At 51.5% G+C, this 21,596-nt stretch overlaps 1 protein-coding gene across 1 annotated transcript in view; it reads left to right on the forward strand.

The window, feature by feature from the left end:
- Window positions 1-21,596, forward strand: part of Ppargc1b (PPARG coactivator 1 beta) — a 109,926-nt gene that overhangs the window by 81,023 nt on the left and 7,307 nt on the right. The window contains 11 exon segments of the mRNA XM_005074679.4: window positions 4,492-4,704; window positions 8,117-8,233; window positions 8,899-9,444; window positions 9,446-9,514; window positions 9,516-9,999; window positions 10,660-10,696; window positions 11,247-11,308; window positions 12,311-13,115; window positions 15,991-16,066; window positions 18,242-18,363; window positions 20,640-20,794. Of these exon segments, the coding sequence (XP_005074736.1) occupies window positions 4,492-4,704; window positions 8,117-8,233; window positions 8,899-9,444; window positions 9,446-9,514; window positions 9,516-9,999; window positions 10,660-10,696; window positions 11,247-11,308; window positions 12,311-13,115; window positions 15,991-16,066; window positions 18,242-18,363; window positions 20,640-20,794 (2,686 nt within the window).

The following is a 21,596-nucleotide window of genomic DNA, read 5'->3' on the forward strand; positions in this document are numbered from 1 at the left end:
CTGGCATTAAAGCCACACCTTACTAAGCTCGACACATCTTGCTTTTGGAGACAGACACTGTCACTGGCCTAGAATTCACCTGTTTCCACTACCCTAACCCTGGACTAGCAAGTACATGTTGCCACTCTTGCTTCTTTTGTTTTGTTTTTTGTTTTTGTTTGTTTTTTAAACGTGGGTTCTGAGCCTTGAACTCAGTCTGCTTGCTCACAAGACAAATGCTTTACCAACTGTCTCATCAGCCCTCTCCATTAAATAAACTAAAAAACAAAACAAAACTTAAACATAGTGCCAAAACAATGTTTCTCCCTCTCCCTTAGGGGCTACTTTCTCAAAAAGGCTTTCAGATTGCAGAGAGCTGATGTACCAGGGAGGTCAGAGTGCTGCAGGGGCCCAAGTACTACTTCTCCTAGCCAGAGCCTCTGCCCGCCTCTGGAGAAGTCATGGTGAAATGGGCTCAGAGCTGAATGAGCCTGCAGAGGCTCGCAGCTCAGTGAGCAGTGGGCTGAGCTCTTACACCAGTACCTCTCCCCATCATACCCATTTCCCCCAGACCAGGCCATTACACACAAACACCCCTGCTGTACAGGTGATGACAGTCCAGGCCATTACACACAAATACCCCTGCTGTACAGGTGATGACAGACCAGGCCATTACACACAAATACTCCTGCTGTACAGGTGATGATGTGACTAGACTGTCGCCATCATTTTCTGTGTGGCATCCCTCCACCCTCTCCCCTTCATATCCACTCCCCCCAATCAGGCTGTTACACACAAATACACCTATTATACAGGTGATGATTAGTTTGTCACTATCATCGTCTCTGTGGCATAATCCCTCTACCCCTCCATGACCTCTGGGACTGTGTCCTCAGTTTGCGAATTGTATGCCAGGACTTCACCCTGTCTGTGTCTAGCATTGTGTCCAGCCCTAATAAACAGTCACCACATAAATACAGCCACGGGTCACTCCTCCTGGGGCATTTGGCTAGTTTTGCTCACGAACAACCATCTTCTGTCTGTCCTCTCCCTGAAGACATCAGTTTGCTCACTTCTGAAGCCTTTGCACATGGTAAGGGTTCAATCAGCAGGTGTGATGACCTCTTCCCAGGCCGTGAGCTGAGACCCAGGGTCCACTGGTTCTGATCCTCTTTCTGCCATTAACCCAGACAGTTTCCTCCCACCGGGGGAAGGGCACGTGCAGCATGATGCTGTACCAGTGCCTGTTCTGACAATCTAATGGCACTGTTGCTACAGGAAACAAACTAAGAGAGAGGAGAGCAAACTATAGTTGTAAGGGTTTGACAAGATTTGGGGACATGGGCATTGCTTTCCATTTTCTGTATGTCCCAAAGTCTTGGGGCCAGGGTATGACAGGCACTTAGTTAATGTTCTAGAGCAAGCAGATGTTTGACGATTTCACGATACGCGGCCTTGGCAAGGTCCCTTTTCCAGGGCCTCAGTTTCCCCGTGTGAGCAATGAAGAAGGAACAGGGACCGTCTCACTGTTTCTTGGTGTTAAGGATAGAGGAAGTCACCAGTCCTTAAAGATTCTGGGACTTCATGGACGCTCTTAGAAGAAGGGCGTGCTGGGCTGTGGGTGACTTCCTCGGTGTCTCCTAACGCATGGAGACCCCTTGCACAGGCAAGGATCTCTGTGTGCTCCCCTGGCCCTCAGTGCTGCCACTGCTTCCAGGCACTCCAGTCCCCAAATGGAGTATTTCACTAAGGCTTCTGCAAAGGCTCCTTTTCCTCCAGCCCGAGATGAGCCGGGGAAAGCTGGGGGCGGGGCAAGTCTATTAATATCCCTTTCTCAGCTGATTAACTCTCCATTAATTTTCACTCCATTTCTAAGCTGAGCAGGGGGAGCAAGCTAATGGGCCCAGGCAGGATGAGGTGGCCAGCTCCAATGATATCCAAAGGCAGTAGGATATCCAATGATATCCTACAGGGCAGCCAGGGGGCCTGGAAGGAGCCATGGCAGTGTGGGTGAGGCGGCCCTTCACCTAGCCCCACCCATCCATCCCAGAGCCAGGCAGCTCAGGGAGAGGGGGTGAAGAACTTGTCTTTTGTTAGTCCTTGTGGCTTGCATCTCCACCCCCCATGCCTGTGCTCTGTAAGTTAGGGTTCTCTCATCCTTGGCCCTGCCCTGGCTTGCTATGTGGCTTTGGCGGGTCTTTGTTCTGGGGCTTCAGCCCATCTGTGGAAAGGATGGCGGGTAGGCGCCCCAAGGAACACCAGCTGTGACTGCTTGAGGTTGTTGCCTAGAGCCCTCCTGTGTCACCAGGACTCTGGCATGAAGTCATCCATGGTGCAGATGAGCGGGAACACACACACACACACACACACACACACACACACACACACACACACACACACACACACACACACACACACCACTTGTTTGACACCCCCTGGCCACTGGATGATCCTAAAAACCCTTACAGTTCTGTTAAGTGTGATAATTTATGGCACCCTGGGAATTGTCTTTCCATCCAGCACTGGTGATGGCATTCTGAGTGACTTCTCTAGAACCTGAGAAACTGAAGTCAGCCAGTCTCCCCATCTGTTTCCCTCATTCAGCAATTTTGCTGCTTCCCACACCCCTGGCTCGGAGCTAGGAGAGGCCCTGGGTTATGTCCCCCCTTTGTGAAAGTTCAGTGAAGGGAAGCACCGTGTTTGGGGCCACCTGGTGGCAGAGCTCTGTGTGGTCACCCTCCAAATATCACTGGGTCCAAGTTCCAGATTCTTCATTGCCCATCAAGGTAGCAAGGTGTTCTGAACATAGAGCCTAGGCAGTCATGCCTGAGGATTGGGGGAGTCTTGGGGGCGGGGGCAGCCGCTTGAGTCTCATAGCTTCCTAGACCCAGAGTCCACAGAGCCCTGGCTCAGACCCACTAACCACTTCTTTTTTTTTATTCTTAGCTCTGTTCTAAAAATTACAAACACATTTATTCTCCTCTCCCCAAGTCCCCGTTTGAGTTACTCAGCTGACTGTAAGGTTACAGCCTGGAACAGATTTAGTGCAGTCAAAGGGCCATCACGAGATGTGTATTTCAGATGAACTTCCTGAAGGAAGGATAAACAGCTGGACCCAGGATGGGAAAGTGTGCCTTGGAAGGGAACATGTGACAGCCTGTGCTTCTGCCAGCACAGACCTAGGGAATCAGGGTTTCTGACTGGGGCGCTTGGCCTAGTCTAGAAGCAATGTGGTGTGTGTCCCCAACCTCAAGCTTGGGACCTGGGCCTAGGCACCTCAGGGGTTGGAGACAGCAGGGAAGGCGGGGCTCTGGTTCATTTGTTCACAGGTGCATGGTCCAAACTCTGGCTCTGCCTGATGCTTGCTGGATGGCCAGTCTTCTCTGCAAAATGGAGACTAGAAGCATGTTCCCTTCATGCGGGTATTGTGTGAACACCTAGGTGCTATCGACAGAGCTTTCCAAGCCCTCTCATGCCTAGGCCTTTACCCTAGGTTGCTCCTTAGCCTGAGCCTTGTTTTCTCAGCCTTTTGCTTAGCTACTGAAGTTTAAGTGTCAGCTGCTCAGAGAAGATTCGTGGGCACTCTAGGCAGCCTGCAATCTTCTTAGTTTTTTGTTTGTTTGTTTGTTTCTATCCCAGCTTCCTCTGGCTTCCTCCAGCCTCCCTCTAGCTCTGAGGTCTACTCCCTTGTTCTCTTGTCTGGCTCCACTCATCACCAAAAGCCAGGCTCCAGGAGGGCAGGGGTATGGTAGTCATGGTGTGCTGATGACCAGAGTCCAACACAAAGTCAGATGTCTGGAATATCTGTTTAATAATGCCAGGAACTGCTTTCTAAGCACCTAACTTGCAACCCTACCCCCTATCCTCAACAAGAACTCCTTCAAGTAAGTCGTATTTGGCATCCACCGGGCAGGTGAGGACTAACTCACCTAAGAACCCACAGTTAGTAAGTGTGGTCTCTGTGAGTCGGGAGCTCCAAAAGCCCAGCACCCACCACCTCCTCCTGAGGGAGCAAGAGAACAAGTCCCAGGATCCCATCGAAAGCCCAAGCCAGTTTCCATTGTTCTAATTATGACTGCCACAGTTGAACTCTGGGGTATCCAGTCTACCCTCTCTGGACCTCATGGTTCAAGGGGCTGGGACCCTGCTCCCAAAGATGGAGAGGGGCTTGAGCCTCTGATAGAAGAGGAAAGTGCTTTCAGGTAGGCTGCCTTCTGTCCAGGTACAGCTCAATGAGCAGCAGAGCCAGGACTAGGACTCCAGGCAAGGCCCTTCCCATAGCCTGCTTATCAAATTCTGTGGTTCTTGGGAGTTGGCAATCTGTTTTTCGGACCATGTGATGTTTCGGGAACATGGAACAGACCTGTTGGGGGATAAGGGGCAGGGATGGGGGTGGCAAGAGGATAGTGGTGGTTCATCGGGGTACGCAGAGCAGGTTTCCTTTGTGCAGACAGCCAGGTCCCCCCACAGTGACTAACCCTCCCTTCTCTCTTCTTTGTCTCTTCTATCCAGATTGACATTGAGAATGAAGCTCTCTTGGCTGCACTCACCAAGACCCTGGATGACATCCCTGAAGATGATGTGGGGCTGGCTGCCTTCCCGGGGCTGGATGAAGGAGACACACCATCCTGTGGCCAGGCTTCACCTGCCCCCTTATCTGCGCCCCCCAGCCCCGCCCTGGAGAGGCTTCTGTCCCCAGTGTCTGAAGTGGATGAGCTTTCACTGGTGAGGGCTGTGACCTGGTATCACACAGTAGGACGGTGAGGGCAGAGCTGTCAGTTCCTGCTCAGTCCGGGGCATGGTTTCTGTGGAGAGCCTGGGGTGCCAGGCCTCGTTGGGCCTTTACCCTTCCTGCCTGGCCAGTGGTATTAAGCTTGGTTCTATTTCTGTATTAAACCTTCCACGACGATAACACACGTAGGATAAAAACCCAAGCAGGAAACAGAAAGGTGGACGGTTAAAAGCAAAGCCTTCCTAACCTTCTCACAATTGCCTTTTCCTTCCCCAGAGGTAACCATGGTTACAGATCTGTTACATGACTTTCCTCCTCACCTATTTTTTTTTCAAACTACAAAACCAACAGAGCCTGCATTATAGACTCTGCTGCACCTTGCTTGCTCAAAGCGGTGTGTCCTGGAAACCCTTCAGATGGGTGTGTGGCTTGGTAATTACTTCCAGGTAAGGATGTGCCGTCATTTAACCGTCCCCCTGCTGATGGACATCCGTTGCTGCCACACACAGTTACAGTCATTGGTAGCTGCATGTGAGTAGAAAAATTCTAGAAAGGCAAATTCTGGGTCTGTGAATTTTTCAGTTCAAATAGATCCTTGTAGCTTATGCTTCAAAGAGATTGGGCCAGTTTTCGCACTAACGAGTGTATGTTAAATACGTTCTGTATGAGTGTGTGTAGGGTGTATGTGGAAATGTGGGCAGTAGATACCAACTCGGACTGGCCTGGCAGGGGTCTGGACCTCCCAACTTACTAAGGATTCTGCCCTGGACTCTGACTGAGGAGGACACCAATGCCCAGGCATGTGGTCAGCCTTGTGCAGATACAGGGTTTCTCCTTTTCTTTGGAGCTGAAGCTTCTGTGGTTGCTGAGACCCAGCTGGGGATCAGAGCTGAGAGGGTTCTTAGATCCTGGAAAGGCCCTCCGTGAGCTTTGAGTTCTGCTCTGGGGGAAGTAAGGCCTACGGGAGGAGTCGCATGGTAAATTGGTGTGCCAGCCAAGTTAGACCCCATGTGTACTGACTTGTGTATTGGGACCCTGTGCCTTCTCTTCTGCTGCCTTTGAGGGCCCACAGCACTGGGGAGACATTTACCAAGTATCTTCTGGGTTTCACCAGAGGTTGTGTTCTATCTCACATTATGGCTCCCTCTTGTGGGGTCCTGCGTCCTTCCGTACTGGAAGAGGCCACTTAAAGATTTGAATTTCAGCCCTGCCAATGAAAGCTTGTGGGTCCTTAGGCACACACCCTCCCTTAGCCTCCAGTGACTCAGCTTTCTGATCCATGGGAGTAGATAAAAGGCCCAGGTCAAAGGCTGTCAGGAGAATTACAGTGGGTAATGCCTGGGGAACGTTTGGAACAGTGCTTAGCACAGGCCCACCTAAGACTCTGACTGACTCAGAGCCCTGACTAGGCCATCAGCAGTTCAAATTCTCAGTGATATTTTTGTACCAGACCACTGCAGGAAGCCTTGTCAAGGAAAAGAGCAACCTCTGCTGGTCAGAGGTTGTCCGTGTCCCGAAGCCTTCGATTCTGCCTACACTGTACGTTGGTGGCCTGAGTGATTCTGCTTTCCCCACACTGGGTTAGGCTTACGGAAAGTAAACTAAATATCAAGTCTCCCAAGCATATTGATGGTTCTAGAGGGGCCGAGAGAAGTCACTCAGACCCTAGGCCTTGCCATGGATTCCAGAGAACTAGTCTGTGGACTTGGAAGGCTAGTGGGTCTCTTATAGATCTGTGTGTTTTATGAGGTCAGCAGTGTCTCTCAGTGTCAGCAAGTGAACCTTCAGGGGTGTTAAAAAAAAGTCTCAGATCCATTGATTTTGGGGTGTCATCCCTGCCCCTGTCTTGTTTCAGTGAGTGCAGAGAAGGAAATAGATTGCTCAGGATGTTAACTGAAATAGAGCTGAAGTGACCTAAAACCAGATCTCTTCCCTTTAGTCCGGGGTACAGTGTGTGTGTGTGTGTGTGTGTGTGTGTGTGTGTGTGTGTGTGTGTGTGGTTTGCAGTCTAGGTAAGGTGTCAGGGATCCTCAGCTGCTCAGTTTGTAGGGTATGGCCTTTCTCTAACTCTTGGACCTTTGGAGCTCTCTGTTGGGGTGCTGGGAAGGTGTGCTCCCCAGGAAACACTCGGTGCTATAGTACAATCCCAGGACACTTCTTAGCTTGGCTGCAGTGGAGCCTGAGGATGTTTTTCTTCATCCTCTTCACTCGAGGGGTGAATGAACTGTGCACCTGCCAGCAGTAGAGCTTTGACAATCTTTATTTTAAGAGTTATCTGAGGGTTATAGGGTAGCTCAATAGGTGGAGTGCTTGTCTGGCACATATGAAGCCCATAAAACTGGGTGTGGTGATGTGTGCATGCCTGAAATCACAGCACTTGAGAGGCAGAGGCAGGAAGCTCAGATGTTTGAGTCACCCTTGACTACATAGCTTGAGGTCTTGACCACTTGTGTTGTTTTTAAACTAAATCCCAGTCTTACGATTTTACTGATAAAGATTCGGGAGTCAGATGCTGGGGTGAAAACCCACTAGCTCAGAGAGGCCAGGAGCTGACCTTCCTCTTTAGCTGACATCCCAGAAAGAGAGCTTCTCTTCCACCCTCCCAAACCAAAAAGGCCACTGAACTCAAAGTCGCTCCCTACTACTTCCTGCGCTGGCTCCACCTCTTGACCAAGGTTGATTTTATTTAATTAGTGTAATCCTGTAACAACCCTGCCCCCCCCACTCACAAAAAGGGGGCAGGAAGAAAGGACAAACGAAAGGTTAGCATTCTTTTACTTGTGTGGCAACAGTTGAGTGTGTTGGAGGTAACATGTACCTTGTATATATTCTTGTATGATTATATATTCTTACACGTTTAAAGCCCACCTCATAAAGGCTCACAAGAGATTAGTGGGAGTTGCCTCTGGGATGGAGAAAGGACTTTGAGAAGGAAGGATGGTTTCTTTTAATTGTCTACCTTTTAATATTACACACACACACACTCACACACACACACACAAACACACACAGGTTAACATTTGTCAGCACTGTGTATTCAACTGAAGAAATACATTTTTAAGTGGACAAAGGGGAAGTCAGCTGGAATCCTCTATCGGGCATCATTTTGATATCTAACCTCTCCATTTATGTATGCGTACATGTGTGTCCATTACAGGCACATGGAGTAAATTGGCACTGTCCTAACAGTAAATGAGCAGGCAGTGCCCAGACCTGCTCTCTTGGGTCACTGACTATGCTATCTGTGGGGTAATGGTGTTTGGGAGTTCGGCGGATGGCAATTTGTTTTCTGCATTACCCAGTCTCATTGGGGTCTCTGGCCCTGGCGTGGTCAGCTGGCATGTGGTGCCCTGTGTCTCTGAGTGTGCTCGGCCCTAGTCTCTTCCCCTCTTCCCCTCTTCCCAGCTGCAGAAGCTCCTCCTGGCCACATCCTCCCCAACAGCAAGCTCTGACGCTCTGAAGGAGGGGGCCACCTGGTCCCAGGCCAGCCTCAGGTCCAGAAGTCAGCGGCCTTGTGTCAAGGTATTTCTGCATATGCCCAGAAGTGACCTGGGCCCCCAGGTGGCTGTCAGCTGTGGCTAGGAGTGGCAGATTCAGTCTACCTCAGTTTCTTCCTCTGTCCTCACATAGTGCTGGCTGAGCCAGAACCCTGGACACCACACATCCAGAGTAGCACAGTGTGAAGCTGTGATCCCTGCGCTTTCCGACACTCAGCCTGTGAGATGTTGACACAGGTCTTGACACACACCAGAGCAGGGACAAAAAGGTGTGGCCCCTTCAGGGCTCATAATCTAATGGGGGACAGATGGGACCAGGATTCTCACTGGTTATGGAGGCCATAGTCTGTTTCATACTGAAGCTTTAGGATTTATTTTCTGAGGAGCCGCTGGCCACTTGAGAGCCTTGCACACAAAAGGGTGACACCCATACCTGCACTGGCCCTATTTTTTTTTGAAGATTCTGCAGAGGCTCCAAGGCTGGGAGCCCTGTAGAAGTCTGGCTATCTCTTTCTTCCTCAGCAGCTCAGTTTGCCAGGTACCAGCCCTACTGGAGGCTGGGGATGAAGTGAAGGAACAGGCCATCCCCACAGCCCTGGGAAAAGATGCTGGCTCTGCTGGCTGCCAGAACAGGCAAAGGGAGAAGCTCAGTGTTCCTCCCTGCTCATTCTGGGTTATTTCCTTCTTCAGGTGGATGGCACCCAGGATAAGAAGACCCCCATGCTGCGGTCCCAGAGTCGCCCTTGTACGGAACTGCATAAGCACCTCACCTCGGTGCTGCCATGCCCCAAAATGAAAGCCTGCTCCCCAACCCCACGCCCAAGTCCTCAGCTCCTCTCCAAGAAGGATGAGGAGGTGGGGGAGGATTGCCCAAGCCCCTGGCCAGCAGCTCCAGCCTCTCCCCAAGACTCCCTAGCACAGGACAGGGCCAGCCCCAGCTGTGCCCAGGCTCCCCAGGAGGATGTGAGGTCCATGGTACAGCTCATTCGCTACATGCACACCTACTGCCTGCCCCAGAGGAAGTTTCCCCAGCAGGCCACAGAGCTGGTCCCCCAGCCCTGCAGCAGCCCCTCCAGGCAGGCCCCACCCCCGTCCCGGCATCCCCCCAAAGCCTTCTGGACTGAGTTCTCCATCCTGAGGGAACTTCTGGCTCAAGATGTCCTCTGTGATGTCAGCAAGCCCTACCGCCTAGCCACACCTGTCTATGCTTCCCTCACACCCAAATCCAGGCCCAGGCCCCCCCAAAGACAGTCAGACCTCCCCTACCCACTCTGCCATGGCCGAAGAAGTGAGAATCTCCGCTTCCCCCCAAGAGCACTGGGCCTAGACCCAGCCTGCGCCCTCTGAGGCTGGAGGTGAAGAGAGATGTTAGCCAGCCTTCCAGGCAAAAGCAGGAGGAGGACGAGGAGGAGGACGAGGAGGAAGAGGAGGAAGAGGAAAAAGAGGAGGAGGAAGAGGAGTGGGGCAGGAAGAGACCAGGCCGTGGCCTGCCATGGACCAAACTAGGGAGGAAGTCGGACAGTTCTGTGTGCCCTGTGCGGCGTTCCAGGAGACTGAATCCAGAGCTGGGCCCCTGGCTGACATTCACTGACGAGCCCTTGGGTGCTCCGCCCTCGATGTGCCTGGCTACAGAGACCCACAGCCTGGAGGAGGAGCTGGGCAGCCTCACAGACAAGAGTGAAGACCAGCAGCTCCCCCAGCGGCCCCAGATCCCAGCCTTGGAAAGCCCCTGTGAGAGTGGGTGTGGGGACACAGATGAGGACCCAAGCTGCCCACGGCCCCCTTCCAGAGGTAGTGTGGCCCACAGCAGAGGGTGGGGTGGGCATAGCATCCCCACTGGAAGCTGGGAGCGCTGCATTCAGGCCCTCACTTTTTAGGCATTGAAAGCGGTTCCTTCTGGCTGTCTCGTGCCCTTTCTGTACAGTGGGGTATTGGGCAGATCTTCAAGAAAACACCTGCTCTTCTTCGAGATTTTCATCATGCCCATCAAAAGCACTGCTTAATGAACAAAGGACCAGAGGCCTGCCTCCATGGGGATAGGGGAGAGGGTCCATAAAAAAGTAACCGAAGCTAGGCGTGGTAATAAACACGGTACTTAGGCAGGCGCAGGAAGACAGAGTTTGAAGCCAGCCTGGGATCTCTTACATGTGGAGATCTGTTCCAAAAAAAAAAAAAAAAAAAAAAAAACAGAGACTAAGGCTCGAGGCTCAGAGATGTTTAGTGAGGGACCGCTCACTACAACCGTCTAGAATCCCAGCTTGGGCGCTGGGGCCTAGGGCTTGGAAGGCCTGGTCACTGGACTGCACTGCTTGGCCGGCAGGGGTCCTGCCATGTGTCATGTTAAAGGGAAGCTGTGAGTGGTGCCCCTGGAAAGGGGAGGACTCCTCAGAGGGGAGAGTTTGTGTGGTGTGTATGGGGAATCTTACGTTCTTTCTTCTCTTGTCTTTCCAGACTCCCCCAGGTGCCTCACGTTGGCTTTGTCACAAAGGTAGATTTTTTTTCTTTTAGAAATCATTGGTATATTATTCTGTGAGATTAATACTTGCGCATTCGGCGGGAGGTCATGAGCCCCTGAGCCCAGTTCTGCCCTCGGGCTCCGGTTGCCATCTCTAGCACTCAGGGTCCAGACTCCTTCCAAAGGGCGTGTGTTTTAAAGAGGTACCCTCTGTGAGCTGAGGGGAAAGATGGAGGGTCATGCCATTTCATAAGCTGTCATCTCCAGGACTCGGCAGAGTGTTCTCTGGGATGGGGACTGGAGGCTCACAATGCTGTGGGATTGGGAGCAAGTTCCTTCCCTCTGAGCCTCAGTTGCTCCATCTATAAAGCAAGGAGTCTACACCAATCTTTGCCTATACCTTCCCAAAACTGTGAGCCTTGAGTTTCTCTAATAACCAGAATGGGGCCCCTCGGCAAGTTCTCTCAGGCCCCTTTCCATGGCACAACCAGGGTGTCTCACAGTGTCCTTTGCCCCCCTCAAATTCCCTGAAAGCCTCCTACTGATCAGCCTCTTCCCTTTCTATCCTCTCTGCCTCTACCAGCGACCCTCTTGGCAAGAAGAGTTTTGAGGAGGCCTTGGCGGTGGAGCTGTGTGGCACGGCAGGTGAGCTAGGGGTCCAGATGGTTGGGTGCCTGTGGGGAGCCGGCAAGGCCCTGGGCAGGAGGACTTCTGGCCACTGCCTCATGAGGTACCCTGGCTAGCACTGAGATGCATGGGGAGCATGCCGGGAGGAGGGTCAAGGCCCGCAGCGGCCAGCCCTTCCATCGCTGGTGCCAGCGGCTGAGATGATACCGAGGTCAGGAAACAGAGACACAGCTCTGGAGGAGAGCCCTCAGGAGCATGCCATGTGCTTGTCTCAAAGTCTGAGCAGAACCCAGCTCATGTGAGAGGTCTGGCGTGGCCTGGCCAGCCTGGAGTACACATCACAGGGGGCCACTGGAGGGTTGAAAGACCAACAGGCATTAGGAAGACAAAGAAGGGTGTGCTTAGCCGAAGAATTGGCACAAGTAAAGGCGGGGCAGAAGGGAAGTACAGGGTGCACCTGAGTTGGGGTCCCCCGGTCTGGCCAAATGGAACTAATAGGGATGAAGGAAGAGCATCCCCAAAGACCAAAGCACAGAGGTGTCTGGCGCCTGTCTTCTAGGCTTCGGAATAGAGAAAGGAGTAAGCATTTTAGCAAGTCCCTGTGGTGCATCGGGGAGAACAGAAGACAAAGTCAGATCCGGTAGCATCGGGGACATTGAGTGGGTGGTTTGACCAGTGACAGCTGCCTGCTCTGTGCTGGGGTATTTGTGAGACAGAGCTCTTTAAACGGTTGGCGGTAGAGCAGGAACAGATATCTCTGACCTGGACACATTAGCTGCCATTACCAATTCCCAAAGGGATGGCTGGTGTCTCTCGTTTCGTGCCAGCTCCTAAGAACAGGAGGACTCTGGGCTGCATACAGGATTAGGCAGCAGTGTGGTGACCAGTCAGTGAAGCCTGCCATCCACCTATAGGAATGTTGTGGCACGCAGCCACTTCTTTGTCCTCTCAAGCGGAACACTTGTTGTCCTCTGAGGAGACCTGCCTTTCCCTCACCTGTTTCTCCTCTTGCCTGGGTAGGACTCACTCCACCCACCACACCTCCATATAAACCCATGGAGGAGGACTCCTTCAAGCCGGACACCAAGCACAGCCCAGGCCAAGACACGGCTCCCAGTCTCCCCTCCCCCGAGGCTCTTCAGTGCCCAGCCACCCCAGGGGCCTCCCACAAGCTGCCCAAGAGGCACCCGGAGCGAAGCGAGCTCCTGTCCCACCTGCAGCACGCCACAGCCCCGCCAGTCTCCCAGGCGGGACAGAAGCGCCCCTTCTCCTGCTCCTTTGGAGACCATGACTACTGCCAGGTGCTCAGGCCAGAGACTGCCCTGCAGAGGAAGGTGCTGCGCTCCTGGGAGCCAGCTGGGGTCCATCTTGAGGACTGGCCCCCGCAGGGTGCCTCCCTGCCAACTGAGACAAAGGCCCCTAGGAGGGAGGCAGAGCAGAGCTGTGACTCTACCCTCCAGGACAGCACGCAGCTGAGAGACCATGAGATCCGTGCCAGCCTCACAAAGCACTTTGGACTGCTAGAGACCGCTCTGGAGGATGAAGACCTGGCATCCTGTAAAAGCCCGGAGTACGACACCGTGTTTGAGGACAGCAGCAGCAGCAGTGGCGAGAGCAGCTTCCTGCTGGAGGAGGAAGAAGACGAGGGAGGGGAGGATGATGATGAAGGAGAGGACTCCTCAGGGGTCAGCCCTCCCTGCTCGGACCACTGCCCCTACCAGAGCCCGCCCAGTAAGGCCAGCCGGCAGCTCTGTTCCCGCAGCCGCTCCAGCTCTGGCTCCTCATCCTGCAGCTCCTGGTCACCAGCCACCCGGAAGAACTTCAGGTACGTTTGATGGCCCTGGGGAGAGGTGCTAGAGGGGAGGAGCCCTAGGAACTTGCTTTGAAACTGGGCTTGCCTCTCCACACGTGGCCCCAGCCCTAGTCAGAAGCCATGAGATGAGCTTCTCAAGAGCTGGGCTGTCTGAAGCAAGTCAAGTCTGGCAGGGACTGTTGGAAAGAAAGAAACCCCACCTTCTGGTCACCTGCAACTTTGTAGCCTAATGAGCTTGACCCTTGTTTTCTACTTTGTATTTGTCAACAGATAGACTTTATTTATTTGGTTGTTTGCTTGTTGTTTTTCTGTTTTTTGTTTCCCTGAGGCAGTGTTTCTCTGCCTGTCCTGGAACTCACTTTGTAGACCAGGTTGGCCTCTAACTCACTGGAATCCTCCTGGCTGTGCCTCCCAAGTGTTAGGATTAAAGGCATGCGCCACCACCACCCCACTAAGAGATAGATGTTTTTATGGAAATACAGACCCACAGAGTTGAAAAGCAACATGATGTTGACGTATTAAAGAAACATGGGTGTAATTTCAATCTATGTTCTGAAAAACATACAGATGAAAACAATGCTGAAGTTCACTCCTAGGCTTAGTCCTGCACTATTTGCTGCTGTGAGAAGACCCTTTAAAAGCCCAGTGAGGGGCTGGAGAGATGGCTCAGCGCTTAAGAGTGCTCTTCCAGACATCCTGAGTTCAGTTCCCAACAACTCCCTGGTAGCTCACAACCATCTATAACAGGGTCTGACGCCCAGTGGGGAGGTGGTTCATCATGAGCCAGTTTAAGCATCCCATCTTTGAGTGCTGGACCTAGAAAGGGATTTCCATTGTGATAAAACACCATGACAAGCCAGGAGGTGCTGGCACATGCCTTTAATCCCAGCACTTGAAAGGCAGAGCTAGGTGGATCTCTGTGAGTTCGAGGCTAGCCTGGTCTACTAAGCGAGTTCCAGGACAGCCAGGGGTGTTACACAGAGAAACCTTGTCTTGAAAAACCTAACCAAACAAAGAAACAAAACAACAGCAACAAACACACACCGTGACAAAAAGCAACTTGGAGAGGAAAGGGTTAGGGTCACTGAGGGACATCAGGGCAGGAATTCAAGGCAGGAACCTGGAGGCAGATTTGGGGGAGAGCAGTTCCTACTTGCTCTGTTCACAGCAGGTACCGGAACCAGCTTTGCCCCCAGGGAGGCGCCGGAAAGATTTGAGAGGTTCCAAGCCCTGTGCTTGAAGTTTGCCTGGGTGACCACTAGGTGGTACTCTTCAGCCTGGAGCAGAGCCATGGAGTCATCTTGGGATTTGCTAGGCTGCTGCTGGGGAGTCAGGGGTATGCTGAGTCTATGGGTGTGGATAACAGCATTTCTAATAACTTCTCAAAGCACTGTACTCAGAGGTCAGAATTCAGATCTTATAGATACCTTTCCTTAGATGTATGCACACATCTCTACCAATTACTCTTAGCTCTTCGAGCGCCCCTCCCGAACAAAGGCCCCTGCCCTCATCAAGCTCCACATGAACATAAGTTTCAGAGGGTCCATGAATGCCCCACCAACCGATGTGAAGAAGCGTTGAGCTTTGTGCTAACTACAAATGGCTTCCCCTGAAGTTCTGCTTCCAGACAGTTGTCTGGCAGAACTCTCAAGGCTTGCTTTCTGGTTCTTTTATCCTTGCCGGGGAGTTTGCTGAGATGTTCCTGTCTGTGAAGGTGGGTTCCTAATGCCACTGGAGTTTCCCCAGTGTTGATCCCATCCCCCGGGGCCAGCACTAGACTTCCTGAGCACGTCCTTTCCCGCCCAGCCCATGGATTTGTACAGAGTCTGCATTCCAGAGCCCCAAAAGTTGGGACCAGAGCTTCCTTGAGACTATAGGTTCCATATTTTCTCTTCTCAGATGTGGCCCCAGTGTAGCCTGGCCATTTCTGTTCACTGGACAGAGTAAAGTGTGTTTGGCAAGTCCGGGAAACCACCCCTCAGTGCATTGAGGCCAGTTGAACAATGCCGACTCAATCCCATGACTTCCAGTCTCCACCTAGAAGGGAAGGCCCACCACCAGAGTCTCAGTGAATGATAATCCTTGACTGCATAGAACTTGAAAGGTAGCCAGTCACATCGCCTTCTGTTATTTAGTTAGGCTTCACTGATGCAGCTGGAGAACACATGTGTTTCTTATCCCCACTTTAGATGAGGAAACTGAGGCCAGAGAAGATAAATAGAAAAAAAATGAGCAGTACCAATCTAAGCCACTTAAGTGAATTTTTTTTTACTGCTCACAAATGACCAAGGAGGTGGGCACAGTTGGGCGTATACCTATTTTGCAGATGAACAAGTAAGTTGAGAGGACTCGTAAACTGACCCAAGGTCACCCTCCATAGGGAGGTGGTGGAACCAGGGCTTAAGCTCAGGCTGTGTGACTCCAGGGCTCACGTTCTTATCCTCTATGCTGCATGTTTTAAAGACTCATGTGGGGTGGGGCTGCATCCCAAGAGGATGAGAGAGATGATGAGTTCTACAGCGGGCGTGGCTGCTCCAGGCTGGAGTAGGAACCACCAAAGAGCAGTGGTTCTAGAGTAGACCTGATAACAGCTCTCCCATTTCTAGTTCGGGGCAAGTCCTAGCTGGAACCTGAGCCTCGGACTTTCTTTTGGAAAATGGGAATATACGAGACCTTCTGGGATTTTTTTTTCTCATCCAGTTAATGAGGGCTTTCTATCCCTAACAGCAGGGAAAGGTGAGACCTGGAAGATCAGAATTAATTAGCACAGGGTCCCCCAGCCTGGCAGCCTGCAGAGGACGCCTGACTAGTGTCCAGTCCCACAGAGTGAGGCCTGGGTTTCTGCAAGAGAGAGACTGAGCGCTGTGCCTTGCTTGTTCACTGACAGACGTGAGAGCAGAGGGCCCTGTTCAGATGGAACCCCACGTGCCCGGCATGCCAGGAAGCGGCGGGAAAAGGCCATCGTAAGTGATCTGGGGTCCCTGGGCCTGGAGTAAATGGGGGCAAGCCAGGGGCATCAGGAAATGCTAAGCCCGCCAGCCGTCATCCTCTGCCTGGAGAATAATGAGCTGTAGCCTACGTGTAGGGCACAGCTGTTTATCTTATTTGAAGGTAACAAAGGTAGCCAAGAGCCGTTAAAGGTAGCACCATGGAAAGTTAGCACTTGACTGGCCTTGGTATGCAGTGGGTAGCCACCGAGAACTCAGCCTGAAAGAATCAAAACAAAAGATGGTGGGGGTCAAGCAGAGATAGGCTAGGTGAGCCAGGTCACAAGCTGCAACTTCTGTGTAATTTGGGGCAAGTGCCCAGCATCCTTGAGCCTCAGTTCATTCATCTGCACGCTGGGGAGTTGCCTTTTGCTTCATAACGGGTCCCTCAGCAAACCGGTTCCATCCTCCACACACCTTGAGGATCTTCTGGGAGCCTGCCGTGTGCATGGGCCAGCTAGCTATGTCATAACCCTAGAAAGGAGGGAGGGAAGGTATAACACAAAAGGACAAATAGCCTCTCTGGGTGCCATGCTTTGGGAGGTGGGCGTGTGGGGGCACACAAACCCCAGAGGTGCACAGCGTGTGTAACAGGTACTGAAAACTGCACGTAAAGCCAGGCAATGGTGGTGTGTGTATACCTTTAATCCCAGCACTCGGGAGGCAGAGACAGGCGGATCTCTGTGAGTTCAAGGCCAGCCTGGTCTACAGAGTGAGTTCCAGGACAGCTAGGGCTATATTACACAGAGAAACCCTGTCTCAAAAACAAAACAAACAAAAACTACAGGTAAGACCAGGAATGATGACACATACTTTTAATCCCAGTACTTGGGAGGTAGGGCTCTGTCCACAGCGGCAGGTTGATTTCTGTCAGTTCAAAGCCAACTGGTTTGTAGGGTTCAGAGTTCACTGGAAGGGGAGATAATGAGACAGACATTAGGACCATGGGAGCCACCATTTTATCTTTGAATTTACCAAAGACAATTGTCAGGTCTGCACAGTGGGTTCCAGGCCAGCCAGGGCTACGTAGTGGGACCCTATCTCAAACAAAATCAAGGCACAGGTGACCTTAGTCTTCTTGGGTTCAGTGGTTTGACATACCTAGCATAACCCTAGGCTTCAAGTGACAGTGGTATAAAGACAGATTAAGTCCCTAATTCCTGTGGTTGAGACGGAAAGGCAAAAAAGACAACAAGCTCATAAACAAAGAAACCAATGGGACCAAGAGTTGGCATTAATTCCCTGAGATTATGATAGAGTCCTAGAATATGAACCATTGGGATAGCATGTTTACATTGGTGACTTATGAGAGCTATTCACAAGGAGCTTGGGGATAAAGAGGTCCAAGGTCTGGGGTAGGGGCAGACATTCAGGAAGTTATCAGGAGTCTGGGGGCGGGGCTTTCTCTATGCACCTGGATGGACGCCATGACCATGCATGAGGTTCTGTTGTGGAACCTCACTCTGGGGTTTCTTTCCTGCCATCCGTGGTTGGCGGATGGGCTGTGTAGAGAGTTGCTGGCTGCTCCTGTGCATAGAGAAAGCCTGTCTGGATCACACACTGTCTCAACCACCAGAGCACAGATATCCAGACAACGGCCCCAAGTCCTCAAATCACAAAAGAGAGGCAGGAGGTTGCAGCCTGGCCTCCCTGATCATCTTCTCTGCCTGTCTGTTCTGCGTGCCCATCTAGCATATAGCGAAACTCTCCTGAAGGTGGCTTGTGGGGCATGGTGTCTGTGTCATGGCTTCATCCAGCTTTCCCTGGCAAACTCAAAGATACAATGGTGGCTCCCTTGGCCCTAACTCCTGCCTCATTATCTCTCCTTCCAGTGTACTCTGACCCCACACACCACCAGGTCCCCAGTGTGTCTCAGCAGCCTGCAGGCTCAGCACAGTGCTGAGCAGAACATGTCTCCTGGTGCAGCTTCTCTCTGCCCAGGCTCTACTTAGTCCCTTCTCGAGGGTGCTTCCCCTGGGGGCTGCTTCTCCTGCACTCAGTGGTCCCTGCTCCAACAAGGACAGGCCCTTTGCTATAGAGGCTGTCATGGTCCTCTCTCTGACTCCAGCAGTGTTGCTGCTCAGCCATGCCTAGACATAGACTCCGTGAGAGTAATGACGGGGCGCCCTCTCTGTCCTCCTTCTCGAGCAGGGCGAAGGCCGTGTGGTATACATCCGAAATCTCTCCAGTGACATGAGCTCTCGGGAACTGAAGAAGCGCTTCGAGGTGTTTGGGGAGATAGTAGAGTGCCAGGTGCTGACAAGAAGTAAGAGGTGAGTCCAGACCAGCCATTCCACACAGGAGGGGGCAGGGAGCTGGCAGGAACGGGTGGGAGACGACCAGGATGAATCCTGCTGGCACGTGACCCGGTGCCAGATAGTTTCCATTCGATCTGTCATCTAAACTTTTGACACCGCTAAAACCTAGCCATTCTGCTGCTTTCTTTTCTGGGGCGTCTCAGGCAAGTTAATTAGCAGGGAAGAGATGGAGCCCACAGACCCCTCAAGGCCTTTGATCAAACAGCCATGCAGGCCCGGAAGTGCCCTTTGACAACCCGAAGGTGATGCGCTTGTTCCGGGGCCTCACTGTGGTGCGTCTCCGTGTTACTCACAGGCCTCCCTTCCTCTGCAGCGAGTCCTGGGCCTGCCATCTGCTAAGTAACCCTGGCTTGTCCTCATTCACCTAGGAGAGCAGGCTTTTTTTAATCTGTAAAGAAATCTGCAAAAAGCCAAGTCGCCTATAAGCATTCACTATAGATGCCACAGGTTCTTCAAATTACCCGCTATCATACCTGCAAAGTAATTTACTAGGATTTTTAAATTCTGATCTAACAGAAATAATCATCATAAAAAGCTTTAGCCAGAAAGTCATCTCTTATATCGCTGTCATTCCGCGCCTCGTATCGTTTAGATGGCAACTGCTTGAGTTTGCTTTCCATTGCTGTGATACACACCATGACCAAAAAGCATCCTAGGGAGGAAAGGGTTAATTTCAGCTCCCTGCTTAGTCCATCGTAAAGGAAGTCAGGACTGGAAGTCAAGGCAGGAACTGAAGCAAAGGCCCTGGATGAACACTTCCCACTGCACTTCTTCCCAAGGCTTGCTCAGCCTGTTTTCCTATACAATCCAGGAACCCAGCCCCGGGGACAGCGCCACCCACAATGAGTCTGGTCCTCCCACATCCATAATCCATCAAGAAAATGTCCCTTAGGCTCGCCTACAGGCTAGTTTAAGGGAGGCAGTTCATCCACTGAGGTTCTCTCTTCCCACCTGGCTCTAGCTTGTTAAGTTAGACCGAAACTAACCAGCATACTACCGTTAAGATAAAAATAAGGAAAAGCTGGTAAGGATGTGGAAAAAATTGCCCGCACACCTGAAGCCACGCCCTAAGGTGCGGCCACCACCCCAAGTCCACTGTCAGAGCAGGATGCCAGTACAGTTATAGTTACACCTATGTCATGTGCCTAATAGAAACAGAAAGTGAAATGATGGTTGCTGGAGACCCAGGGATAAAATGGAGATACTATTTAATGGAATAGGTTTACTATTTAGAAGATGGAATATTTTCTGTAGCTCGCACCAGGCATGGCAGTCCAGACCTGCAATCCCAGCATTTGAAAACTAGGATCGTGAGGACAGAGAGTTTGGGACAGCTTGAGTTACAGAGCAAGTTCAAGCCTAGTCTGGGCTACCTAGTAAAGTCTATCTCAGAAAAACAAAACAAGCTAAACATTTTTTAGAGACTCATTGTATGACAATGTGTATCTACTTAACACTGCTCAACTAAACATTTAAAAAATGGTAACTTTTATGTTATTTTTTTACCAGTTTTTTGAGTCACTACACAAATAGAAGTTTGCAAAGTTTTGTGCAGTCTTTATGATTTCATGCAAATATAACCTGGAAAAACAAGCTCCAAAGAAAAGGCTCAGTTCCTGAGAATTGTTAAAGTGTAGTGTGGTGATATATTGTTTATGATTTATTAAAGCCGCTGGAGACGAAAATAGCAAAGCAGCCATACCAGCCAGGCATACACCTTTAACCCCAGGACTCAGGATTAAGAGGTAGACGGAGCCGGGTGTTGGTGGCGCACACCTTTAATCCCAGCACTTGGGAGGCAGAGGTAGGTGGATCTCTGTGTGTTCGAGTCCAGCCTGGTCTACAAGAGCTAGTTCCAGGACAGCCTCCAAAGCCACAGAGAAACCCTGTCTCGAAAAACCAAAAAAAAAAAAAAAAAAAAAAAAAAAAGAGGTAGATGGATCTCTGTTAGTTCAAGGCCACATTGACTACACAAAATTGAAACAGCTCACATAAAGGTAATATGATACAATACGTGGGTGTCCAGCAACTGTCAAACTCCCAGCACAGCTCAGCTGCTCCTGTTGTCATCACGTTGCAGAGGTTGGTCTATCAAATGTCATTAGCCCTCATCAGTGAGAAGGGCGCATGTGACATGGTTTTCTGCTCCTCATCCTACGATGTGTGCTCTCATAATGTCCACCAGACTGGCCTAGAAACATCCTCCCTTACACCTTATCCTCTCCCTCCAGAGGCGAGAAGCATGGCTTCATCACCTTCCGGTGTTCGGAGCACGCTGCCCTGTCCCTGAGGAACGGCGCAACCCTGAGGAGGCGCAATGAGCCCTCCTTCCACCTGAGCTATGGAGGGCTCCGGCACTTCCGCTGGCCCAGATACGCTGACTATGGTAAGAGCAAATCCTAACTGCGTTCTAGTGAGTCTCAGAGCGTGAGGCACAGTGACGAGTTCCTTTAATGTCTGAAGGCTCCTCCCGGTTGCTAGTCCACAACAGCTTTGTCTGTGGCTGCCATCTTGCTTATGTTCTGGCCTCTGGTCCTGTGAGTGACTAAGCACACAGTCGTGTCCTGTTCCTACATGAAGGCGCAGTCTGTGCTCTCGGGCTCTCAGCAGCAGCATGGCTATCCTGCCTCTTGATGTCCATTCCATAGTGGCCCTTCAGCAGGCAGCAGCTTCGCCATGAGTAGGTGGCAGGGTGCCTGCACCATCGTCATGCCCTTGCCATTTGTGTACAAGTTGGTGAAATCTGAAGAAACCTGACGTGGAAAAGAGTTTCTTGTAAAGGAGCCCATGGTAGCCTTCCTGATACAGCACTGAGTATCCAGGGATCTAAGTGGGTCTCAGGTGCAGTCTGTTATGAGAGCATTTTCCCATCTGTCTGAGATAGGTTTATTGGTGTTCTTCAGTGACTGACCCAGTAACAGTCTATCAAGTTCCTAGTTGGTGGGAGGGTGTTGAGGAACATCTATTTCTAGGACATTCTAGGATATTGGCTGGAAATGAGTTGTAGGGTATTCCGTTCAGGTACTCATTGTTCTACAACAAGGCCTCTGAAGCCGTGAGATCTGGTCAACATGGAAGTAAGGTCACAGCAGGATGACAGTTGATACTGTGGTAGTACCCATTCCTGCACTGTGTCACCCTGGCCGTCCCAGCTCCGTGAGGCCCACTCTCGGGGGCAGATCTGCCGG

Source organism: Mesocricetus auratus, unplaced genomic scaffold (genome assembly GCF_017639785.1).
Source record: "Mesocricetus auratus isolate SY011 unplaced genomic scaffold, BCM_Maur_2.0 Super-Scaffold_6730, whole genome shotgun sequence".
In the NCBI taxonomy this organism is placed as follows: domain Eukaryota; kingdom Metazoa; phylum Chordata; class Mammalia; order Rodentia; family Cricetidae; genus Mesocricetus; species Mesocricetus auratus.